Genomic DNA, 22,255 nt, shown 5'->3' on the forward strand with positions numbered 1-22,255 from the left:
AGACGACGACAGCGGACAATCTTGTTGAGCGGAGAGGCGCACTCGCGCACGCACACGTAGGCGCCGTTTCTGCCTGTTCGGTCGGGGAGGGGGAGGTGAGAAATGGAGAACGAGAAGGCCATCGGCCTACCCCCTCGCCCCCCCTCCAGATGCCGCTATAGCAAAAGAGGTTGTTGCCCCCAAACAGAGGAACAGTACCCGCGACGCCGGAGGTGGCGTCCCTTCAACAGAGCAGTGCCTTAGAGGCCCCCCGTCGAGGCTTCTCCGCGCTCTGTTACCTGCAAGCCTGCCAGATATTTCTTTTTCGCGGCCAAGACGCGCTCGCCAAGTTGCAGCTGCTCTTCGATTTCTCGCGCGACGGGGCTGTACGTGTCACAGAATTGCTGCACTGCTTCCAGCTTTGCCTGAAGCTGTGCCAGCTTGCGGTCGCCCTTCTCCATTACCTTGCGAAGGTGCTCCAAACGTGACGAGGCTGGCGCCGCGACGGCGCTCTCACTCTCACATACGGAGGCGCGACCATTCGAGTGCAGTCGCCGGTCAGGCGGTGCTGCAGAGGTTCCAGCGCTCAGTCTGCTCCGCTCAGCTGCCCCGGTCGCAGCTGCAGCTGAGGTGGTGGACACGTTGGCCGACAGACTCGCATCCGCACTGCTGCTTTTGTCGTTTGTGGAGGCGCCGCATTGACCGTCGTCAGTGATGCGCTGCAGCTTACGCGTGTACTTGTCGAACGTATGAAGAGACGCTCTCAGAGCTGCTTCCTCCTCATCTGTTAGCCCTTGAAGGGTGCGTGGCCACGCAACGTCAACCACGAGGTCGCTTGTCCGTCCACCCAGCAGTCGATGCAGTGCCGTCTCTGACTCCTTCAGCGACGCTTCTTCTGCAGCGACCTCGTGCATCAGCTCCATCAGCTGAGACAGGCGTTGCTGCAGCGCCAGTCTTTGTGATCGGTACGAATCTAACGTCTCTGTTTCCTCTGCCACGAGGAGACGCAGCTTTCCTACGATGTGCGAGGCCGGTGCCTTGGGGCCTTGCGAGGTCGCCTTGTCACAGCGACTATCCTTCTCTTTGAGCGGTCCTGGTGAGCCGCGATCGAGGTCGCCTGCGCCGAGCACGACGGAGGTGCTTGCTTCCCCTGCCTCGCACCCGGCACTGCTGACGGCTAAATCGCTTCCAGTGGAGAGCCGCGATTTCTGCGGCTCACGGGCGGCGCCCCCCAAAACGTCGCGCGTCAGTCCAGCCTTCAGCGATTCAGCTCTCTCGAGAAGCCCCATTACCCGCTTATGCTCACGATCGAGGTCTGCCAGCGGATTCGGCGAGCTCGCTGAGTCGCCAGAGGGAGAAGAGGAGTCGGCTGCGCTTCGGCAGCATGGATGCTGCCGCCACTTTTCTAGTCTCGCCTGCTCTTCGGTACATACAGCCTGCAGACGTGGTACAACCTCCTCCGTCAGCCAGTGCAGCTCCGCACGTACACGTGCTTCCTCCTCCATCAGTCGAAGCTGCTCACACCCCCCAGAGTCATCCATGTCGCTCGCATTTTCTGTACCGCGGGGAGCGATTGGGGCTGGTACAGCGGAAGCGGTGGTGCACAACCCTCTGTCGGTCGGAACGGATGTGGGTGGGATGTCACCAAAGCTATCCAGCCGCTCGTGCAGGGTCGACTGCCACCGTCGCTGCAGTTGAAGCGTGCCTGCGACACGGTCACCCCCGTGGTCGACCTTGCCGTCCTCTTCCGGCCAATGATCCCCCAACGAGTCTCTCTTTTCACTTGTGGCTTGTGTAGGTATGACCACATCAGCTGCGCGAAATGTTGCGTTCACGCTTGCCTCTGAAGCACTGTGCTGCCCGCGGCGAGTGGGTGTGCAGGTTTGCTTCGATAAGGGGATCTGTGAGCAATCGTGGTGCACGGCGACTGCCGCAGCGTTGCGAGGTGAGAAAAGGACACCAGGCACGCGCTGCAGAAGGGAGCCAGGGACCAGCCCGATAGCCCCATCTTCGCGCTGTGCGATGCACCAACGCGGCAGTGATAGAGCCACTCCATCAGCGACAGATGTGAGCGCGTACGAGGGGGCGTCATTTCGGCGCGTGCCGTGATGACACTCTCGCCGCAGTACGCGTACCTTTTCTCCCTGTTGGAGAGACAGGTAGAGAGGTTCTGCATGGTGATCGATGCCGCTAGTGGCGTCTCTGTCCCGAAGAGGCGAGCAGTGGGCTGCTGACGGCGAAGAGCGCGCGACCGAAAAAGGAATTATCGCTTGCTCACACCCGCGGGCTACCGCACCCCGGTGCATCGCAGTGACGGGAGGTAGGACAGAGAGATGACGGGCGCGAGAAGAAGCATCGAGTGGGGTGAGAGGGGGGTCTGAGGCGAAGGCGTGGAGGCTGGGAGGGGGGACGTCAAGGATGAGGAGGAGGGGATACAGGAGTGAGGGTATAGAGAGCGCGCGCGCTTTGTGAGCCTCGCCCTGGGAAGGTGAGAGAGGCGTGCGGAATGGAGAAGGGAGGTTGAGGTTGGGGAGCGGGATGCTCCTGGGGCCTCAAGTGTGCGTGTGCGGAGTGGATGGGTGGGTGGGGGGCCACCACCGTGTAAAGAAGGACACCAGAAGAAAAGCGCCAACGCAAAGTGTTACGATCGGCGATTCCTCGGCGAACATGGGCAAGGGCAAAGGAAAAAAAGGGAGAGCAGAGGAGGTGTGTGTGTGAGGGGCAGGCCGGTGTGCGCATACACGCTCACACATACGCGCTGGAATGCCCGAGAGAGAGAGGGGGGAGTTCTCTGGACGTTTGGCCATTTGTGAAGGGCTTTTGGTTTCGCGGTTCTGTTCATGAGGGTAGCAGTTGGAGGCCCCGTATTCCACGCTCCCCTCTGCAACTTCTGTCACGTCGCCTTGTCCGCGTGCGCCGGTGGCCGTCCCTCCCGCTCTCCCTTCGCCTCCCCTGTGTGAGACACTGCGTCCGTCGAGGGTGTAGAGGGCATGAGGGTGGCGCACGTGTAAAGGGTCTGCTGGAGAAGAAGGGCGGGGTGTGTGGGTGGGGGGGTGGCCAAAGAAAAGATGAGAGTACACTGTGTGTGTGTACGTGTGTGGGGCTCATCGCAGCGGGAGGGTGAGAGGCGAGGGGAGGGGGTAGCGGCCTGTGCTACTGGTGCACCGAAATTTCTTTCCCGCTTGGTCTCCGCGCATAGCCACAGATGCAATAATTGTGTATGTGTGTGTAAGTGTTTGGGTGGGTGCATGTGAAGGGGCCCTCGCGTCGTGTGCGCAATTGGGCTGTCAAGGCAATCCGCAGGTGCACGCGGCGACATGAACTCACTGTACTCGCAAGCAGTCGTGCCTCGTGAAGAATACGCCTTTTCGATGTGGAAGAAGGAAATGGCGCGGGTGTGCGGCAGAAAAGTCGCTCACCCACCACTGACGGATACCCGCCCACAGAGGCGTCGCGCACGTCGCTTGATGACCAGCGCACACAACATTGGACTCTTACACTGTTTCTCACTGCCATCGCCGATGCGTATGGCGCACTTGTGTCATGGCCCCTTCTCCCCTTCTTTTCTTTGTGAGTGTATACCCTTCGGTGCTTCATGGGCGCACCCCCGTTATGCACAAGCACACAAGCACGCAGCGTGACTGAGGCCCGCAGACACAGTCGCAGGAAAGGGGAGAACGATGCAGAGAGGATCGGGTAGAGCGTCGAGCAGCACGAGAGCACACCATCGCAGACGCATGCCTGCGTCACTGGCGAAAAAAAGAAACGCTCAACGAACATCAGTCACACACACACACAACGAGATGGGCGATTGAAATAGGCAAAAGGGATAAACAAAAAGAGGAAAAGGGGGCAGGCGAGAAAAAACAAAGGGCGCATCGACGATGGAAAGGAAGCGCTCACCCCCCTCCTCCCCCTCCCTCCACAAAGATCACCGGGGGAAGGGGCGGGTGCAGGGGGGGGCACGATGAGGTCGGGTGGGGCTAACCGGGAAAGAGCCACAGATACACACAGCGAAAAAACAATAAGGCTACTGTACACATGTAATGCAGCTATATACTGAATACGAGGCGGTGGGGCTGGCACAGACGCACATGCACACACACACACAGAGGGAGAGAGAGAGAAAAGGCATAGGTGAAGATCGACGTCGGCGTGCGGTGGCGACGGCTTCTGAGCTCGGACGAAAAGAGAGTGAGAAGTGCGAGCGACGCTGTACGTTGCGCCGCCCCACTCAAGTGAATCGCACATACTGACAGGATCATACCGGAAGACCCATTCCCCAGCCGAGCCAGTCCAGCACTTGGGCTTCTCCTCAGCGGCGCACTGCAGGAGAAAGAAAGCGTTATGCGCAAGGGGTGGCGATAATCACCGCGCACAGTGCGCCGTCACTCATCACCGCGGCGCAGGGCCTCGCAGAGACCGGGGCAGTCCTTCATGCGGCCCACGCGCAGCTCCGGCAGGTAGTTGTGCGCGCCTGTCGTGTGCTCGTACACGCCGCCGTTGAAGGCCGCCGTCGCGTCCTTGCCCACGTACGCAAGCAGCAACGCGTGCCCACCGGGGTGCGCGTCCATCCACTTGATCTTGTAGTCTGTCAGCGCCGATGCAGGATCCACAGAGATCGGTCGCTCGAGGTCCAGCACGTAGCCGTCTATCACGATTAGCTTGCGACCCTGACTCACCTCCGCACGCACGTCGTCCCACGTGTACGCTACGTCCGCCGGTACCTCCATCCGCCTCACCTCCTCCACTGCTTCCGCCAGCGCGCGCTCCTGCACCCGCACCGCCTGCACCGCCGCGGCGCGGTCAATCACCGTGCGCGGGACACGCTGCAGGTTGTCGCAGAAGCCCAGAACGCTGCAGATGAAGATGTACCACTTGGTCACGTCGATGTGGTGCCACTTATGACCGTTTCGGTAGTCCTTCGGGAATTGGTGGTGGAAGTTGTGGTAGCCCTCTCCAAGGTTTATAATGGCGAAGACGATGGAGTCGTGCGGGGTCATGTCGTCCGAGTACGGCCGCGTGGCGCCGAAGAGGTCCGTGTGTGCGAGGCTGTTGATGAAGAAGGAGAACTGGTGCACGACGAAGATCTTCAGCCACACCACCCAGAAGAGTGCACCCGCCCACTCACCAGTGGTCGCACCGGCCACCAGGAGAGGGATCAGGATGCCGGTGATGGTCGCAATGACAGCGAAGTACTTGCGCTGGAACTCCACGACAAGGCTGTCCTTTAGGTCAGACACATCTGCGTCCCCGAGCAGGTCGTAGTCCATGCGCATGACGAACCAGCCAAAGTGCGCGAAGATGAAGCCGCGGCGCGCGTCGTACGGGTCCTTGGAAGTGTCCGTGTACTTGTGGTGGACGCGGTGGTTTCGAGCCCACCACTTGATGGAGCCCTGGAACGCGCCGGCGCCGATGAAGGCGCACATCCACTGCATCGCCTGCCCGCCGGTGAAAGCGCCGTGGGAGAAGAGGCGATGATAGCCGGCCGTCACCCCAACCATGCCGGTGACGGCGCCGAAAAACACAAGCCACTGCAGCAGCGGGAGGGATAAAGGGACGCGCAGGTAAAGTCCGAGCAGCACAAACAACGGTGGTACACCAATCACATAGATGCCGATCCAGTTGTACTGAAAGTTGCCCTTTGTCCACTGCGGCACCTCACGCTCCTCCCGGCGCTGTGCGACATCCGTGGGAAGGACGCTGCAGGTGAAGAGGTTCTGCACCGCCTGCAGCATCTTGCCAAGGGATTCTCGAAGATGGTGTCTGGGGGGTGGGGGCGCGGAGTGTTGAAAGCCGCCGCCGCTGCTGCTGCTGCTGAGGCGGCTAACCACGCACGCGGAAGAGGAATGGAGAGCAAACGCAGAAAGAGAGCGATGCTCGGACTCGAGGACAGTTGCTGTACCAGGAGTGCAAGAACACACCACCCACGAACCTGCGCTCTGGATTGCTGGGGCTGGGCGGGTGGGTGAGTGGCCGCGGTGGAAACAGTTCGAGGGAGGAAACAAAGAAAAGACGGCGGGGCAAGTCGGAGAGCAGCGAGGGCCTCGTGGCGACTGCAATGGGGGAACAAAGGGAGAGAGGGAGAGAGAGAGAAGGGAAAGGGGGCGAGAAAAGACGCCACGCGTAGTCAAAGGGCAATGGGAGCAAACGCAATCGAGAAAGCCCAGGCAATAAAAAAAATAAATAGTGGGCACACCTCATACGCGAGCCGATAAGAGGAGGGCGGCGGGCCAGTATGTAAGTAGTATCTGCGTGTGTGCGTGTGTCAGGAGGGAAAACGTGCGGCGACGAGGTGGAGAGGGTGGTCGTGGTGGTGGCGATGGTGGAGAGAGACCGCGTGCGGTTATGCGTAAAGACGAGAGGCAAAAGTGATGAGGATGGGTAGATTCACATGACAGAAACACCGACACACACTGACAGCGTATGGAAGAGGAAGAGGGAAGGGAAAGGGGAGGGGGCAGCGGCTTGTGTGCCACCTGGGCGAGCGAGAGGAGGAGAGAGCAGATGTACGTACACCCCGCCTCGCCTCGCACTCCCCCCCTCCACACACAGGCGCAAACGTTTTCAAGAGAGGGAGACAGAGAAAAAAGTATACTCACGGTAAGATGGAATATGTCTCTCTCTCTGTCTGTGTGTGTGTGTGTGTGCTGTGGGTACAATGCGCACCAAACGTCACGACGGTATAAGCGGAAGCGATCGTGTTAGGTGCCTCTCTTTCGGCACCTCCAGCGCTGCGGCCCTCCGCGAAGGGGAAGGGGAGAGAGATAGGTACGCTTGGTGCTCTGAGCACCTCGCCTGAGACACCAAAGAAGACGAGGCAAACTGAAAAAGGAAAGCGGGGCTCAACAGAAGGAGCCGGGGAAAGAAAGCGGCTGAGCACGACCTCCACGAAGCGGCTCAGGCTAAAGCTCGTTGGAATGACTATGGAGGGATGGCTGCGCGGGCAAGCGTGTGTGCGGGTGCAAGCGGAGTCTGTGTGAGATGAACTGCGACAAGAAGAATGGGTGCCTGTGGAGACAGTCAATCGTTCGCGTGTATGTGTATATACGTGTGTGTGCGCGCGAGGGGGAAGAAGATGCGGAGAATGGATCAATACGGGGCAAAGAGGTGATGAGAAGACAGCGGCATACGAAGCCGCCCCTCGCGCCAACGCTGGGCACCCCTCTTCCGTCCCCCGTCCCCCTTCCTCCCTCTCGACGCCAAGGCCCCTGTATGCATACAAGGGGATTCTGTGGCAGCTTACCACCTTGCCAAAGCGTGAGAAAGAGGGGGAGGGGGTGGGGAAGGAGTGTGGAAGAGAGCGAGAGAGAGAGAGGGCACTGACACACCGTAGAAGGCGTGGGTGGGTGGACTCCCGTCACGCATGGTGAGCACTCAGAGCCCCTTCTCCCCCTCCCTAAAAAAAAACCACTCTCAGAGAGCAGGACGGCGATACAGCGCCTTTTTTCTCTTATCTTCGCGTGAAGGCTTCCACACTTAGAGCGACAGGCTAACGCACCACACGGCCATACGCGATCTCCACGGCGGCGAAGAGCCGCACGTGGGCCAGTCCTACATGCATGCGCGCGTATGCGCACCGGTGCGAAGGGGGGCTAAGCAGAGGAGCTGTAGCTACAACGCACGAGCCCTCGGCAGACCGACTGCATCACGCAGGACTGCCGTCACGTCCCCGCTCTTCTTCTGAAGCCTACTCCGCGCGCACTCGGGCGTCACCGCAAGCGCCGCCGCCACGACCTGCACGTCCGCGTCTGACACCGGCACCGCTGCCAGCTCGCGCGCGCGCTGCTCCTTTGCCTCGCTCTGCCGCGTCACCTCGGCGTGCAGCTTCTTCATGCGCTCCTGGAGAGCCGCAAGGTCGTCGGTGCGCAGCTTCGACGTTTTCTCAGCCTCGCCGCTGCCGGTGATGTTCCGCATAGACTTCTGCTCATCGACCTGCCGCGACATGGCTGCCAAGGGGGCGAGCGGCGAACTGGAGTGGTGGGATTGGAGGAGGGGTAAAGGTCTGATGGGAAGAGAGAGGGTTGGCGGATGCAGTGTTTGTGCGTGCGCGTGTGTGCGTTCGAGCAGGAGAGGTGTAGGTGATGATGGGGGAGGAATAGGGCATACACGCGCATGGGGCGTTTTGCAGCAGCCTCTGCTGGAGTGCTTTGACACCCCAAGTGGCCATTACACCTGAGGTGCGGCGGACGCGCGCGTATCCAAAGGAGCGGATGGGAGCCGCCTTTCCCCCCGCCCCCGCCCCCCTGTGTGGTTCATCCGGCCTCGACGCCGCAGAAGGCCCTTTCATCGCTCAGCTCAACGGGACGAGTATCAGTCTTTGATGCTTACCGTAGGGACCGATGCTCGTTTGTGCTTCCCTTATCCGTAGACGCAGCGCCGCGTGGCTGAAACGTAGAAGACTCTCTGGTGCCTGAGACAGTCAGCGAACGAGGAGGCGTGGGCACGCGAAAGGGTCTGAGGGGTGGGGGTCGAGAGAGAGAGAGCGCCCTCTTGCGGCCTGCGATATTGCCCTCAGAGGACTTGCACCGCACAACCGCACGCGCACATATACACGGAATCACCGACACCTTCGATACGCGACGCACGCTGAAACGAATTTTTCACAGGCAGGCACCTTTCCACGCAAGGCACGAGCGAGGCAGCAAACGCGGGGAAGAAACGGGCGATGGCCGCCGCTCAGCCCCTCCCCCCCCTTCGAGAAAAATAGGAAACAGGACAAAAACAGGGGAACACACACACACACAGCATACGCGCAGCTCTCTCTCTCTTTCTCACCATCTCTTTCGCACGGACACCCTCCTGCGACCTGCACGCCGAGGAGGGAGAGAGGCACTGACGGGATATTTGCGGCGGAGGCCCGACGCTCCGCGAAAGGAGAGGGCAGCAGAGGAAAGAAAGGACCCCGAGACGGGGTTGGGGTGCCGAGGCACAAAGCAAAGCGGAGGAAGGCAGAAGAAAAAAGAGGGGAGGGAGGGAGGAGGGGGGGCCGCACAACCTCTTTCTCATTCGGTTGCTCAAGGAGGGGGAGCGATGGAGTGCAAGATACCCCAAGCACAAAGACCGGCATGGGCGACTATAGATGCTTCGCCATCCACGCGGCGGTTCACGACGCCACTTCGGTAGAGGAGGCGAGCACTCTTGGCGCCATCCGCTCAGCCTTTCGAATCAGCAGGCTGAGGGTTTCATCCAGGCGACTCAGCCTCGCGGTGAGGTCCTTTGCGGCTTCCAAAGCGCCGGTGCTGCTGCTGCTCGTGAGCGGCGGCTGACTTACAAGGCTGCGAGGCTCCAAAGGCGGCTGTAGTGGTGAGGAGGGGCTCGGCAGCGGCCCCTCACCCCTGTGTCCTGCCCCCACATCTGCTTTGGAGGGCAACGGTAAGACCTTTGGTGACTTCAGCTTCACCTCCTTGAAGAGCGAGAAGGAGCGTCGGGTGGCGTTGCTCTTGGGGGTTCCGCTCCCGGCGCTGAGCGCCATGCTCACCGGTGAACGCGGGGACCCGGCGGGAGTGGTGCGAAGAGAGGAGTGGCGGCTCAGCGTGGTGAGTGAGTCATCAAAGGTGCTGGTGGAGCGGATGAACGTCACCTCTGCCTCGACAAACTGGCGGCGGAGGGAGCGAAACCGGCAGGCCTGACTGCTCAGCAGGAGCGCGTTGAACTGGATGGAGAGGCGGTTGCGCTTCTCTCGCTTCGCCACATAGAGCTTCCACGCACGCTGGATGGTGCGGGCTGCCTCATCCGGTACCTGCGCACACAGCTTGTTGGTGCGGAATAGCGTGTACAGGTTGCGCTCCGCCGGACTGACGCAGATCAGCACATGCATCAGGCTCACGCACCAGCTAATGATGAGCAGGCCTAGGCACCAGGCGAGGAAGGCCGTGAACCGCCCCACCCACGTCGATGGGACGACGTCGCTGTAACCGACGAAGCCCATCGTGGAGGCGCAGAAGTACACGGCATCTGCGTAGCTGACTTCCTCACCTTTGCTGTACAGAAGCGCTAACCCGAGCCACGCCCCGGTAAAACCGCACGCGGTCAAGATGGCGTGCCGTGAAACGAATGCGTGGCGGAACAAAGATAGGGTGTTGAAGCGATACCCGCACAGCGACGCCACGGCGCGCTTGAAGACGCTCTGAGTGGAGAGACGTGTGAGGTACAGCACGTATACATACGAGCGCAGCACAATGAAGCTGTCCAGCACCTGAGCCCACGCGGCCATGCTCTTGACACCAGGCGGGGCCATCATGATCCAAACCAGCATCTCACACACCATCAGCGACCGGTACGGGGAGTGCAGCGGGTTCACGGTGCCACTTGCGGGGTTGGTCACACCCGCAAAGCGCGTCTTGATACGGTAGACGAAGACAATGCACACTTCTCCTGCCAAGGAGAGAGCCAAAATGAGGACGTGCAACACCGTGTTGGCAGCGTATCCGCTCACCTGGAAGATGGAAAGAATATAGCAGAGAAAGGCGAGGAAGGACATCGCCCCTCTGAACCACAGGTGGGCCATCTGGGCATGCTCGAGAGAAACGAGACGCTGAGTCATCGGGTTCGATGTGGGCGGCACGGCGGTCGGAGCCTGCGCCCGCGACAGCTTCTCGACACGCGCTCGAAGCTCCATCGCGATGCTTGCGCCTGCTTGTTTGTGTTTTGTACGCGACGTGTCGCCTCTTCCGTGTACTTCCCTCTCTCAGGCTAGGCAAGGCTTGATGTGCCGCTGCACCCCCCCTTCTGCGCTCGTTTGCTCCCTCACAGAGCGCTGTCTAGCGACCTTTGCGGCTTTCCTCGAGGAGGGAGTGATGATGCTCGTCTGTTCCTCTATGGAGCCAAGAGAAGGACGCCGAATCTGACACGGCGAGGAAGGGGCAAGGCTTGGTATGTGTGAGCTGGTGGGTCGGCGGCACTAGCACAAACGAGGGGGGTGGGGAGGCAATTCGAAAGCCGGAGAGTCATCTGACGCGAATACAGTCGACACATACACATACACACACACACGCCGAGGGACAACGACAACGGAAAAGCGGTGAAAACGTCAGGCGAAAGTGCGTTCGGACAGCCGGAGGCCGGTGTGCATAGAGGGGGGGGAATGCGGTGTGGCACACGAAGGTGTGCGCAGCACCGAGAGAGGAGGACGAGACGAAGAGTATTAGGAGCCAATGATGCGCCCCGCACGCGCTGCCGAGGGAAAGGGCGGGGGTGGGTGGGTGGCGCATCTCTGGACAGCGCCTCGAGGACGACGTGCCAAAGTTCACCACAACGGTAACATCCGCGAGAGGCACGATGTGACGGAGCCGAGCATGGCGTCCGCCCGGTACCGCTGCACGTAACCAGATCTGCCGCTTCTAGCCTCTTGTGCCTCGCCCATGCGGTAGTAGACGCTAAAGCGCCTCGCATTGAAACGCGAATGACACCTCAGCACACACACACACACACACACGAAGAAGAGAAAGATCAGCAAGAAAAGTGCGCACATACGCCAAGCAGGGAGAGACGCTGGAAGGAAATACGCGACGATGCGCGCGTGCGTGTGTGTTGACCATCATCGCATCTGCGTCTGCGTGGAGAACGCGTAGCAGAAGGGGGCGACGCGGCGGCGGAGGGAAAGGGATGGGAAGAGGATCTGATTCGTTGCGTGCCGCGCGCGCTGCCGTTCCTCCAGCTCCCTCTCCCTCCCCTCTCAGATGCTTTCTGCGCGCCACAGTTCGACGGAATCTCCTTCCACCTACCCCCCTTCCACGCCTCCCGCAGATCGAACCCCTACCGCCGTATGCATCACGCCTGGGACACAGACATACTGGGGGGATGTGTCTCCGCCACAGCGCCCATTGCTTCCAGCACCTCCATCAGCTGTCCGCACTTCTTCTCCAGCTGCGCAACCCGGTCACTCCACTGCGCTATCTCTGCCGTCACCGCTGCTGCCGCCGTGCCGCCGCTACTCGTCGAGGATGCCTGTTGCGCCGTGCCGACGGGCTCTAGCAAGTCACCCGGGAGAACAATAATAGACTCGATGTCGCGGCGCGAAAGAGATGAGGCCAGCACATCACGGTCACGCAAGGCGAGGTACACGCGATCTACATCCTTTATGCGTTGCAGTTGCCGCGCCGCCTTTTCCTTGAGCTGCAGGTACGCATTATACTGATACTCCGAGAGCCCCGTCAGGGGATGAATTTTCGTCTCGTGGAGCGAGCGCTCCGCGTCCTTCAGCTGCTGACGTGTGCGGCGCAGCGCGGCGATCATGTGGGTCAAGATCCACGATAAGGCCAGTATGTAGATCCTCTGCTTCAAGGACGGTGCATGCGGCCCGACCTTTCGTGCCCTGTGGAAATGCCAGGCCATCTGGATGACACGGGCAGAGCGGCCGCGCAGGCGGTGCGCGAGTTCGTGGCACTCCATCAACGTCAGCATGTTGTGCGACCGGTCTGACGCCTGCAGCAGTGAGTACAGGGTGATGATGAGGAATGCCATGATGACGTAGCTCGAGATCCAGGCGGTGAAGACGACGGCGCGGCCCGAGAGCGTGGAGGGGGTGATGTCGCCGTACCCCAACGTCGCCAGCGACTGGAAGGAGAACCAGAGGGCATCACCGAGGGAGAGGTGCTGTGTGCGGGCGAACAGGCAGCCGACCGTCAACCATACAAATACCACCACCGTCACCACAACGCGCGTCTTGTGGTGCAGAAGCCCCGTTCGAATCAGGAAGGAGGTGGAAAGGGGCAGGTCGCTGATAGCGGACATGGCGCGACAAAAGGTGCGGTACACGTACACGGCGTTGTTCAGGTACACGACGACAGAGTAGAGGCGCAGAAAGATGAAGTAGTTTAGCAGCTCAAAGAACTGCTTGCCGACCAGGACGATAGGGGGGGTTTGGATGTTCCACAGCACGAGCTCCACCACCATGTGGAAAAAGTGCGGTGATGTGAAGATGTTGCGCTGCTCGAAGAGCAGATTTGTCACACCAGAGAGCTGCGCCTTGACGTGATATGCCTTGCTAATGACGAGGGTGGTCGCCTGGGAGACGACAAAAATCGTGCTGTTCACCAGAGTCGCTGACTTGCCTACACTCAGGAGTGAGAGAATGAAGACGGCAATGGAGAGCATCGCCTGAACGCCGCGCAGCCAGCGGTGGTACACCGCGAGGACCTCGAGGCTCGCCAGCTCCCTGGCTACCACATTTGCCGGCGCCTTCTGGTAGCGGACGTCGATGTACAAATCATCTCTCAGGAAGTGTTTGATACGATGACCGAGAAGTCGCGGCCCTTTTGTGATGGTGCGCCTCATACTCGTCAAGGTACTGCGACGCTGCTTCGACACGATGGTGGTGCCATCAGGAGTGGCGGCGGCGGCGGCCGCCGCCGCGAACGAGCTGGGCCGCCGCTCATCTGATGACGCGGCCGCAGGTGGAAGGACGATGTCACGATCGCCCGCAGCGGGCTTCGAAGACGCTCCAGAGATCATCGCCGAGTGCACGGACGCGTACCTGTGTGTTGGTGCATATATGTGTGTCAACGGCTAGGAAGGGAAGGGGAGAGGGCTGAGATGGTGAAGTGCGGTCTGCGCCATTGGAAGATGAGGCGGGAACCCGTCTCAGCAGCCGTGCGCTTCTCTGCGCGTACCGTGCACATGTGCCCACGTTGGAAGTGGGGAGGAGGGGGTAGAGAGGGCGGGAGACACGCAAAAAAGGGATAAACGATGACGCGCAACGGCCCGAATAGAGGAGATTGTGCTTCTGTGCAATGCGTCCACTGCGTGGGCGAGCGCACCGACGATGACACACACATCCGTACGCATACACACACACACACACAGCCGCAGCGCACCTGTCTCTGCTTGCACCACGGCCAAATCCGTGTCTTCTAGGGCGAACACAGTCTGCCGTTCAACCAGGGTGCACCTCTAGCGAGCCCCTTTCCTGGCCTTCCCGGCATTCGCACTGCGCGGGTCGACGCAAGACGAACCTGGGCAGGCTCCCTCCCTCGATCCAAGCGCGCGCACGCTCAGGGTCTTACTCCACGGCCCGAAGCGGCCGCCTCAATTGTGCCACTACTAGGTGTGTGTGCGTAGGTGGTCCGGGCCTTTGACGCTTGAGCTCTTGCAGGAGTGTACCAGGCTTAGACCAGTGCCGTCTGAGACCCTGCACCCTGCCCTGTGTGCCATGAATGCCCATCCCACTCACCTGCCCCGAGCCGCAGCATTTCATACTATGGCACTGGGACACCCCACATGGGAGTGGGGGGGAGGGAGGGGAGAGTCCATGGCGTGATCCGGTGCGTTCCCGTCATGCTTCGGGCATCTGTGCCTCATCAGCCCCCCGGCCAAGTCTAGGGAATGCCGCGCGCTTTGCCCCCATGCACTTTGGGAGCTGACCCGGTTTGCGTCTCACCGCGCCTTTTCGACCCATTCCACGTGCACTTCAGACCTCTGGACGCTCCGCTGTGGATGTGCCGCACCACGCTGACTGTGGCCTGCTTTAGAATAATGCGGCTGTCGAGGCAACAGGGCTGGTGTGGGCAGAGGGGCTGCCTTCTCTGCCGTTCGCGCAGCGCACAGAGGATTCCTGTTTGAACCGAAAAAGATGAGCAGGCAGCTGCCATTTGGGCGTTAAAGTGGAGAGGGGCACACACACAGAGAGAGAGCGAGCGAGCGAGACGAGCAACGAGAGCAACTAAAAGGGGTAGAGGGCCGATGTGCTCCCCGCATCACAGACGAAGAGGCAGCACGACAGGCATGGGGTTGGCGCACGGGTCTGTGTTGGTTGTGAGGGAAGGCAGGGCGTCTTCCCAGCCCCACACAAAATCCCAAGGGAGGGATAGGATGAAGCGGTGACTCTGTGAGCGCGACTGCTTCACAAATGAAGAGAGGGGAGAAAGAAAGAAAGAGAGAGAAGTGCGCAGACATGACATGCACACCACATCAGAGAGCAGTATACATAAAGCATGAAAAGCTGCGTTGAAGAAGTCGCGCGCGAATGCCTGTGAGGCACGGCATTAAGAGAGGAGCCGGGTGGGCGGTCAACGACCACGCTGCATGATGCATCCCCTCAGGTAACAGGAAAAGGCTAAGACCGCTTGAAAGTGTAAGCGTGAGAGAGAGTGAAGACGTTCAGCTTCGAGCTGCAGGCAATAGACCCCCAGCCGAGGGGGTACTGCTTGCTCCCTCCCCCCCGCACCTTTTTTTTCATAAAGCACACCCATGACATTCCGCATGGGCAGAGTTTCCTCCATGCACACATGACCACTCGGAGGACGTCGATGCCTGCGTGGCGACAGCAGCAAAAGGGGGAGCACAGGAATGCACGAGGCCGCCAACGTGCACCACTCTTGCCCGATTTCTCTTCGCTCTTATTTATCGGAGACGAACACAAGAGGAGGCGGGGGTAGGGTTTCATAGAATGGAAAGAAGCAGCGATGGCGGCACATCATGCAGGAGTCCCAATGCGCACGCTCTCGCTGCGATATCTGCATCGCCTCCGCACCTTCTGCATCCTCATCTTGACGCTGAGAGGACGACGGGGGCGGTGCAGAGGGAGAGCAGGGGAGGAGGGGCGGGCGCGTTGGCTTCCACAAACACAAGAGTGATACACGTAGAAGCGCACACACACACACATACACATACACATACACACATGAGGAATGCGGGGGTGGGGGAGAAAGAGAGAGGGCTGCCGTTCATGCACATGCGGGGACAAGAGCAACCTAACGAGGGTCGAAGGAGGAGCGAACAACACAACCACATACGGGCGAATACATCCACGCATTCACACACACACACACACTAAAAGGGTCAGCAGTGACACCATTGCCCAGTAGGTGCACGCGTGGGTGTCTGCAAGAGGAACGGATGGGATGGAGAGAAGGGAGAAGCTGTGTAGCATAAGCGATGAAATGAAACAAAAAAACGTGGACGACACAATGAAACGCGAAACACAAACACGCAGGCCGTGTGGTCGCCGGGAAAGTGCAAGAATAGTGTGCAGCCCAAGACTCTATCACATGCTCGAAACGCCTTCTTCGAAAGGTCTGATCCCCCCCTCCCTCTCAGAAACACATACTTGTGCGTGTGCGCGGGTGGGCGGAGAAGGGATATTTGTCGTCAACACACCTGCATATATATATATGTATATGACAAGCCCGAATGACGTAAATAAAGGGTGGACTCGATCGGTCTCACAGACGCAGAGACTCCTCCCCACGATTTACACATATATATATATACGTTGGTGGAAAGGGAGCGATCATGAATGGCAACGCGGCGGAAGGGGAGAGGGAGGCTTTGCCTCCATTGCATTCGCTTCTTTCACATTCGTCCCCTTGCCGAGTGCGCTGTCGACACATCTTCGCCATGGTGACTCAGCAGACACAATGCGCTCCTGCGTGGAGGACGACGAACGCATTGTGCCCGTTTTCTTCGCGAATTCAAAAGTCAACCGCATCGCCCTCCTCTGCTTCGGTCTGCCCGTACAGCTGCTGCGGGTGCTGTGGATGCGTTGGTGGTGCTATCGCGTGGGTGAGCGTCTGGGGCTGCGAGCTGCTCGGCGAGGCAGAAACCTGCCGCCGAGTACCTGGCAGCTGTGGTTCAGGCTGGAGCGCCAGTGGATGCGCCAGAGCTGCAGCCCTACGGGAAGAGACGGGGCGCTGCTGCTCCTTGTTGCCTTGAACACCATTTTCGCTGCTACCCCTTTCCTGCGAGCTTTCCAGCTCGTCGATAACGGCCCACGCCCTCCTTTTGTGGTACTGCGACACCACGTCTACAGTGCGCGTTTGATACTCCCGCACCCGCACCTCCCGCCGATAGATGCTGTAGGAGGTGTACGCGGCAAAGAAGAGGAGGAGAAGCAGCAGCAGCACATCCACGCCGCCGGCGATGTACATGATGATCGCTTGGAAAGGCTGCTGTAACCGCACCGCATTCAGGATGGCGCTCTGAGGGTTTTCGCCGAGGCTTGGAGTCGCGCCCGACGCACCGGGGTCGACGCCGGTCTCGAGAAGCGTGAAGGCGGTCACGAGATGGACAAAGCGCCATTCTCCGTACGCGTCCATGGCGAGGTTGATGGGGGAGGTGGTGTTGAATAAGGGCGTGCCACAGTTGCTGTTGGCGTCTAGGTACGACCGCGAGAAGTTTGTGTAAAAGCCGTTGACGCTCGTTGCACCGTTCCAGAAGATTGTCTGCGGGTTGACTTGGGCCATGGTGGTGTGCAGATCTTGGTTCTCGACGCGCCAGAACAGCGGGCAGCAGAGCCTATTCGCAGCGGGACAGTCCGCTGGGGCGGCGGCGGCCAAAAGTGACTTGAAGCAAGCCGTTCCGCCACGCTTCGCCAAGTTGTTGTCAATGCACGTAGGGAAGCCGCCACCTACGGCGCTGACGTTCGACGTCGCGGCAGCGAGGAACCCGTTGAGCATGGCCACAACGGCCCGGTTCATACCTTCAGAGAAGACGTAGGGGCACGTGGTCGGCCCGGTGAGGAGGGATTCACTCGTCACCGCGCTGCCGGTGTACATGGTGTAGCTGTAGGTCCTGCCAGCGCGGGCGAGGAAAAGGCTACGCGACGGAAGCAGTGCCGCGGCGTGCAGGCCCACTACTGCGACTAGAAGCAGTAGGAGAAACCCGCAGGGCGGTTGCTGTGCGGTGCAGCACGCGTACGGCGTCATTCCGTCGCGCATTGCGGCGTCGCTGCGCCGATGAGAACACACAATACCATCAGCGAAAAGGACGAAAAAAAAGGGGGCGTCGGAAAAAACGTAAAAGCACACTGTCCACCGTCTCCGCTCTCTTTTTTTTAGCCGCTCCTCCTTTCCCCTCCCCCGTTCACACATACACACACACACACACACACACTCAGACACGAAGGGGGGATTGTGAGGCGCGTGTATGTGCGTGAGATGGACTGCTCGTGTACGGAAGGGGTGGGGCCCCGGATAGACTTCGCCGACGCGCGCCGAGAGACCTTCTGCACAAAGGCTGTAAATGAGCCTCAGCGGGGGAGCGTGGAAGAGATGTGAAGGGGGGCAGAGGAAATGGAGGACGCGTGCGTGGACATGCGTGCAGAACTTCAGTTTTTTAGAAGCCCGTGAGCTGGCGCAAAGACATATATACACACACACACACAGAGCAACTGACGCAGAGGCGAGGGGCACAGCCAATGACGTATCCAACAAGCCCTCTGTGATGAGAGGATCGTGTGCAGACGTTTCTGGATGCTACTCACCGGTTTTTGTGTGTGCGCGCGTATGTGTGTGCCTACTGCGAGTGCGCAGTGGGGACAGTTGGTGAGCTCAGGCGTGACACACCAGTAATCACGAAAAAGAAAGGCCCGCACTGACAAGCGAGAGGGAGAGAGACGGAAGAGCCGACAGCACGGAGAGAGAGAGATAAACTGGCGCTGATGAGGTGTGCGCGCATGAGGCACAGGGGGTGGTGGTGGTGGTGTGGGGGAGCTGCCGAGGTCACTTTGGAGGAAAATGGCCTCCGCTGCCCAGAGATGCTCTCACATGGGCCCATGGCACACCGCAGCATACTGCCCGTTAACTCTACGCTCATACGTGCCGTACGCGAGAGCGGGTGTGGAGGCACCTCAAGTTCACGTGCGTAGAGAGAAAGAGGCAGCTGCCCCCCCTCCCTCCCCCTCCACGTGAGCGTGCTTGCACGTGGACATTCAGAGAGGCCGTCACGTTTATCACATGGCTGCGTTGCTTGGGGTGTTGGAAAAGAGCATCGGTAGGCGTTTTTCAGCAAGAGAGGAGATCGGTATCAACGCACCAGTGCCCAATACTTTCGTCCGCGACGAAAACGAGATGATCGGAGAACAATGGGCAAATAATATACGCCGCCGCACTCATCGTGGAGCAGAGACACGGGCGAAAGCGTGTGTGTGTGTGTGAGCAGGCGTAAGCCAGTGGCGGTGATGACAGAGAGAGGCGGGAGGGAAAGAGGGCGAAGGGCGAGGTAATGGCGAACAAGAATGTGGTAAGCAAATATTACGTGCGCGAAAAGGCGGCCACACACACAAACACACAGGCGCTCTAGCGCAGACCGTTCACATGAGCACAGACGGCACCAACGAGGAGGGGGAGAGACCGAAAAAGAGGCGAGCAGCACCACGACATCCACACGGCGACCACGAAGAAAACGAGCACATTTCCCACAAAAACGAACCAGAAGAAGCCACCGGAGATGGGCTGCCGTTGCATCGACCAAAAGCATGCGAGCACAGGCGCACAGACACAACAAGAATACACCGATAGATGTGTGAAGATGTGCCACACACCCGAGGAGAGGCGTACGGCTCCGCTTGGCAACAAAGAAGAGAACGAGCAACGGTCAATCTGGAGAGACAGTTAGACACACACACGCACACCAATGGATACATACTCATACACATACGAAAAAAAAGGCCTTTGAATTCAATGACGCAGTTCAGCACACACACAGCGTCACAGGAGAAAGGGGAGTTGGCAGACCGGAGCTGAAAAGGGAGAGCACGCGAGCGAGCGGAGAGAGGGGGGGGGGAAGGCGCGTCGAAAGGAGGATGAGGGAGATGACGTCCAAGGAGGAGGGGGGCGGGTGATGGTGGGGGGGGGGCGGGAAACAGGCAGCAACAACTGCCAAAAGAGCTTCTCGCCCCCCGCCCCCGACACACACACACACACAGGCGGAGAGACGCACCTCAACGCATACGCACAAAAAGCGATCGATCGCCTTTTCTCCCGGCTTGCCTTATCTACTCCCTCGAAACATTTGCTGAAGAAGCCGCGCGGAATGCATAGAGGACGGGGTGGGGCCCCGAGGAGGGGGGTGGGGGAGGGAGGCGAGGGCTGGACGCACATAAACCCACATGCAGAGAAAAAGAGGATGGCGTGAGCAGCGGAGTAGACACATAAACACCCCCATGAAGGGGCATGGGAGGGAAAGAGGGGAGGGGGTGTAGGATACCCGTCGAAGGGTACCGCAAAGAAAAAGGGTGAGGGAGAGGGGGTGAGGCGGGGGAGGAGGGGGCGTGGCGACAGTCACACCTAACGGGGGTACTTACAACCTAAAGCGCGAAAGGACGAGAGGGAGCGCGCTCCAGCCAATTCACACACACACACACATACACTCATTCGAGGCACGCACGCAGGTAGTGAGGCACAGAGGGGTAAACAAAGGGGAGAGGAAACGATGAAGGGAGGGTGGGTTGAGGGGGGGGCTGTGGCGCAATCGAGATGGGCTCAAGTTAGTGCGCTATTATACGTGCATATATGCGAAGCATACATGCAGATAGAGGACGGTATGAGGGGGGGTGACTGCGTGGGAGGAAATCGAAGTGGCGGGAGAGCGCGCCCGCATTTCTTCTCTCCCCCCTTCCCCTCTCCCGTTGTGAATACATGAGTACGCGCAAGTGGTGTGCTTTCTGCACTCGTATGCGTGCCTGTGTGTGTGAGGAGGGGGGAGGAGGAGGGGGGCTCAAAGAGACGTACGTGTCTACTCACCAAAGGTCTGCCGCCCAATGAGCGGGTTCTGGAATCCCTGCGGAGACTGCCGCATCGTTGACGATCGCATGGAGGCTGTGCTTGGCGAGCGCTTGACGATCGAGCTTGCCTGTATCGCATTGAATGCTGATGCGGAGGCGGAGACAGGGCTGCCCATCCTACTGCTCGCACTGATCGCCATGGAGGAAGGATGCTGGTGTTCCGTGTCAACTCTACTGCGCACAGCCGTAAAGCTGCCACGCAATTGCTGCGGCGACAGAATGCCTGGATTGGTGACCGACGCCACGGGATGGACGCATGGCTCCTGCTGCGGATCGAGGGGAAGCACATGAGGCTGAACAGATTTGAAGCTGGCGTTGTGTGAGGGCATCCAGTTATGCTTCAAAGGGCTCGGAGTCGTCTTCGGTGAGGCAACAAAGCTTTCCTGTGACATCTGAGCGAAGGAGGTGGACGAGCGTGGATGGGGACGACGCTTTGCGGCGAGCTTCGCCTCGGCTGCTGCCGTTTGCGCCTGCAAGTCTTCGATTTTAGTGCGCAATGCCTCTTCTTTCTTCAGGGCAGGTTTGTACCCGCACAAGTACATGAGGAGGAGCAAGATGAATAGGACGACGACGAGACCCGCCGACAGGATTATCGGGGCCACCAGTGGAATTTTGCCGAACTTGTGGGCCGCTGCCCACGCCGAAGCGGCCGCGGCTTCCAACAATGTTAGCTGAACGGCTTCGCTGCCAGTCGGGTTGTCGACGCGGTGCTCGATGTAGGTGAGAAAGGGCATGTAGCGGCGGGTGTAGCGCCATTCGCCGTTGGCGTCCACGGCAAGCGTAGAATTGGCCACGTAGGTACAGGCGCATTGTGGCCACGGCCTGAAGTGTGCGCAGCTCTTGTATTGAGAGCGGTACTCGTCTGAGAAGTTGGTGTAGAAGCCGTTGACCGCCTTCGTGCCGTCCCAGAAGATGAGCCGAGGGTCGATCTGATCGGATGGCAAACGGTCGGGCAGCGAGGGCGGATAGCGCCAGTACTGCACGCAACAGAACGGATTTTCTGCCACGCAGTCGCCGGCAATGCCAGCGTGCAACAGTGTCTTGAAGCACCCTGAAAGAGCGTAGGTGGTGTTCCAGTCGTTCTGAGGCACGGATAGAAGGCGGCAGTCGCCAAAGCTGTGCACCTCCGCGCCATTGCCGAAGCTCTCCATGACGGAGCTGGAAAAGAGGCTCTTGATGAAGAGATTCATGTCCTCGGTGAAGGCGTAGAGGAAGCTACAGGACGCGTTCGGTAGTAAGTGGTCGATGCCGATGACAGGGTCGCTTTTCGCCTCATAGGTAAACGCGCCACCTCGGCGGTGCGCCAGCAGGTATGCTGGGGAGGCATCCACGACCACCATGCCCGGTGCCAGCATGCACAGGAGCAGGAGGAGATGAAGTGCCTGCGTGAGGCAGGATGGCGCGACGATGGCGTGCATATTGTTGCGTCTGTAAAAAATAGTGGTGACGCTCAGAGAAGGGGGCGAGGGATGGGGTGTGAGGAGAGGAGGGCGAAAGAGGCGGAGCAGGCAAAGCAGGCGGCGGCTGAGCGTATCGAGACCGCCAGTTTGCGTACGCCTACGTGCCAGATGGGGTGTACGAGAACGCCGCGCCTCTGCCACTGTTCCGCCTGAGGGGCAGACCCGCAACAGTGGCGAGGAGTGGGCTGGAAGTCGGTGTGCTTTGGGAACGCCAGGCGCGACGCGCAGGGGGCGGGGTGGGGCGGCACGTACACAGCGAAGAACGAAAGGAGGAGAGAGAAAGGGAGGGGGAGAGGGAGAGGGGGGGAAGTGT

At 59.8% G+C, this 22,255-nt stretch overlaps 7 protein-coding genes across 7 annotated transcripts; all 7 read right to left on the minus strand.

Annotated features, from left to right (window-relative positions):
- Positions 1 to 239: 239 nt before the first annotated feature.
- Positions 240 to 2,285, minus strand: LSCM1_04849 (uncharacterized protein; the record flags this gene model as incomplete). Its single annotated transcript, XM_067322336.1, has 1 exon — positions 240 to 2,285. The coding sequence occupies one exon, from the start codon at positions 2,283 to 2,285 to the stop codon at positions 240 to 242; it is 2,046 nt and encodes a 681-aa protein (XP_067180109.1).
- Positions 2,286 to 4,367: 2,082 nt separating this feature from the next.
- On the minus strand, positions 4,368 to 5,717 carry LSCM1_04850 (uncharacterized protein; the record flags this gene model as incomplete). Its single annotated transcript, XM_067322337.1, has 1 exon — positions 4,368 to 5,717. One exon carries the CDS (start codon positions 5,715 to 5,717, stop codon positions 4,368 to 4,370), a length of 1,350 nt encoding a protein of 449 aa, XP_067180110.1.
- A 1,876-nt stretch (positions 5,718 to 7,593) lies between these two features.
- LSCM1_04851 (uncharacterized protein) lies at positions 7,594 to 7,926 on the minus strand (the record flags this gene model as incomplete). The annotated part of the gene is made up of 1 exon (XM_067322338.1): positions 7,594 to 7,926. One exon carries the CDS (start codon positions 7,924 to 7,926, stop codon positions 7,594 to 7,596), a length of 333 nt encoding a protein of 110 aa, XP_067180111.1.
- Positions 7,927 to 9,085: 1,159 nt separating this feature from the next.
- On the minus strand, positions 9,086 to 10,600 carry LSCM1_04852 (uncharacterized protein; the record flags this gene model as incomplete). The annotated part of the gene is made up of 1 exon (XM_067322339.1): positions 9,086 to 10,600. The coding sequence occupies one exon, from the start codon at positions 10,598 to 10,600 to the stop codon at positions 9,086 to 9,088; it is 1,515 nt and encodes a 504-aa protein (XP_067180112.1).
- A 1,151-nt stretch (positions 10,601 to 11,751) lies between these two features.
- LSCM1_04853 (uncharacterized protein) lies at positions 11,752 to 13,434 on the minus strand (the record flags this gene model as incomplete). The annotated part of the gene is made up of 1 exon (XM_067322340.1): positions 11,752 to 13,434. One exon carries the CDS (start codon positions 13,432 to 13,434, stop codon positions 11,752 to 11,754), a length of 1,683 nt encoding a protein of 560 aa, XP_067180113.1.
- A 2,957-nt stretch (positions 13,435 to 16,391) lies between these two features.
- Positions 16,392 to 17,636, minus strand: LSCM1_04854 (uncharacterized protein; the record flags this gene model as incomplete). Its single annotated transcript, XM_067322341.1, has 1 exon — positions 16,392 to 17,636. One exon carries the CDS (start codon positions 17,634 to 17,636, stop codon positions 16,392 to 16,394), a length of 1,245 nt encoding a protein of 414 aa, XP_067180114.1.
- A 2,797-nt stretch (positions 17,637 to 20,433) lies between these two features.
- LSCM1_04855 (uncharacterized protein) lies at positions 20,434 to 21,900 on the minus strand (the record flags this gene model as incomplete). The annotated part of the gene is made up of 1 exon (XM_067322342.1): positions 20,434 to 21,900. The coding sequence occupies one exon, from the start codon at positions 21,898 to 21,900 to the stop codon at positions 20,434 to 20,436; it is 1,467 nt and encodes a 488-aa protein (XP_067180115.1).
- Positions 21,901 to 22,255: the final 355 nt, after the last annotated feature.

This window comes from Leishmania martiniquensis, chromosome 14 (genome assembly GCF_017916325.1).
Source record: "Leishmania martiniquensis isolate LSCM1 chromosome 14, whole genome shotgun sequence".
NCBI lineage: Eukaryota > Euglenozoa > Kinetoplastea > Trypanosomatida > Trypanosomatidae > Leishmania > Leishmania martiniquensis.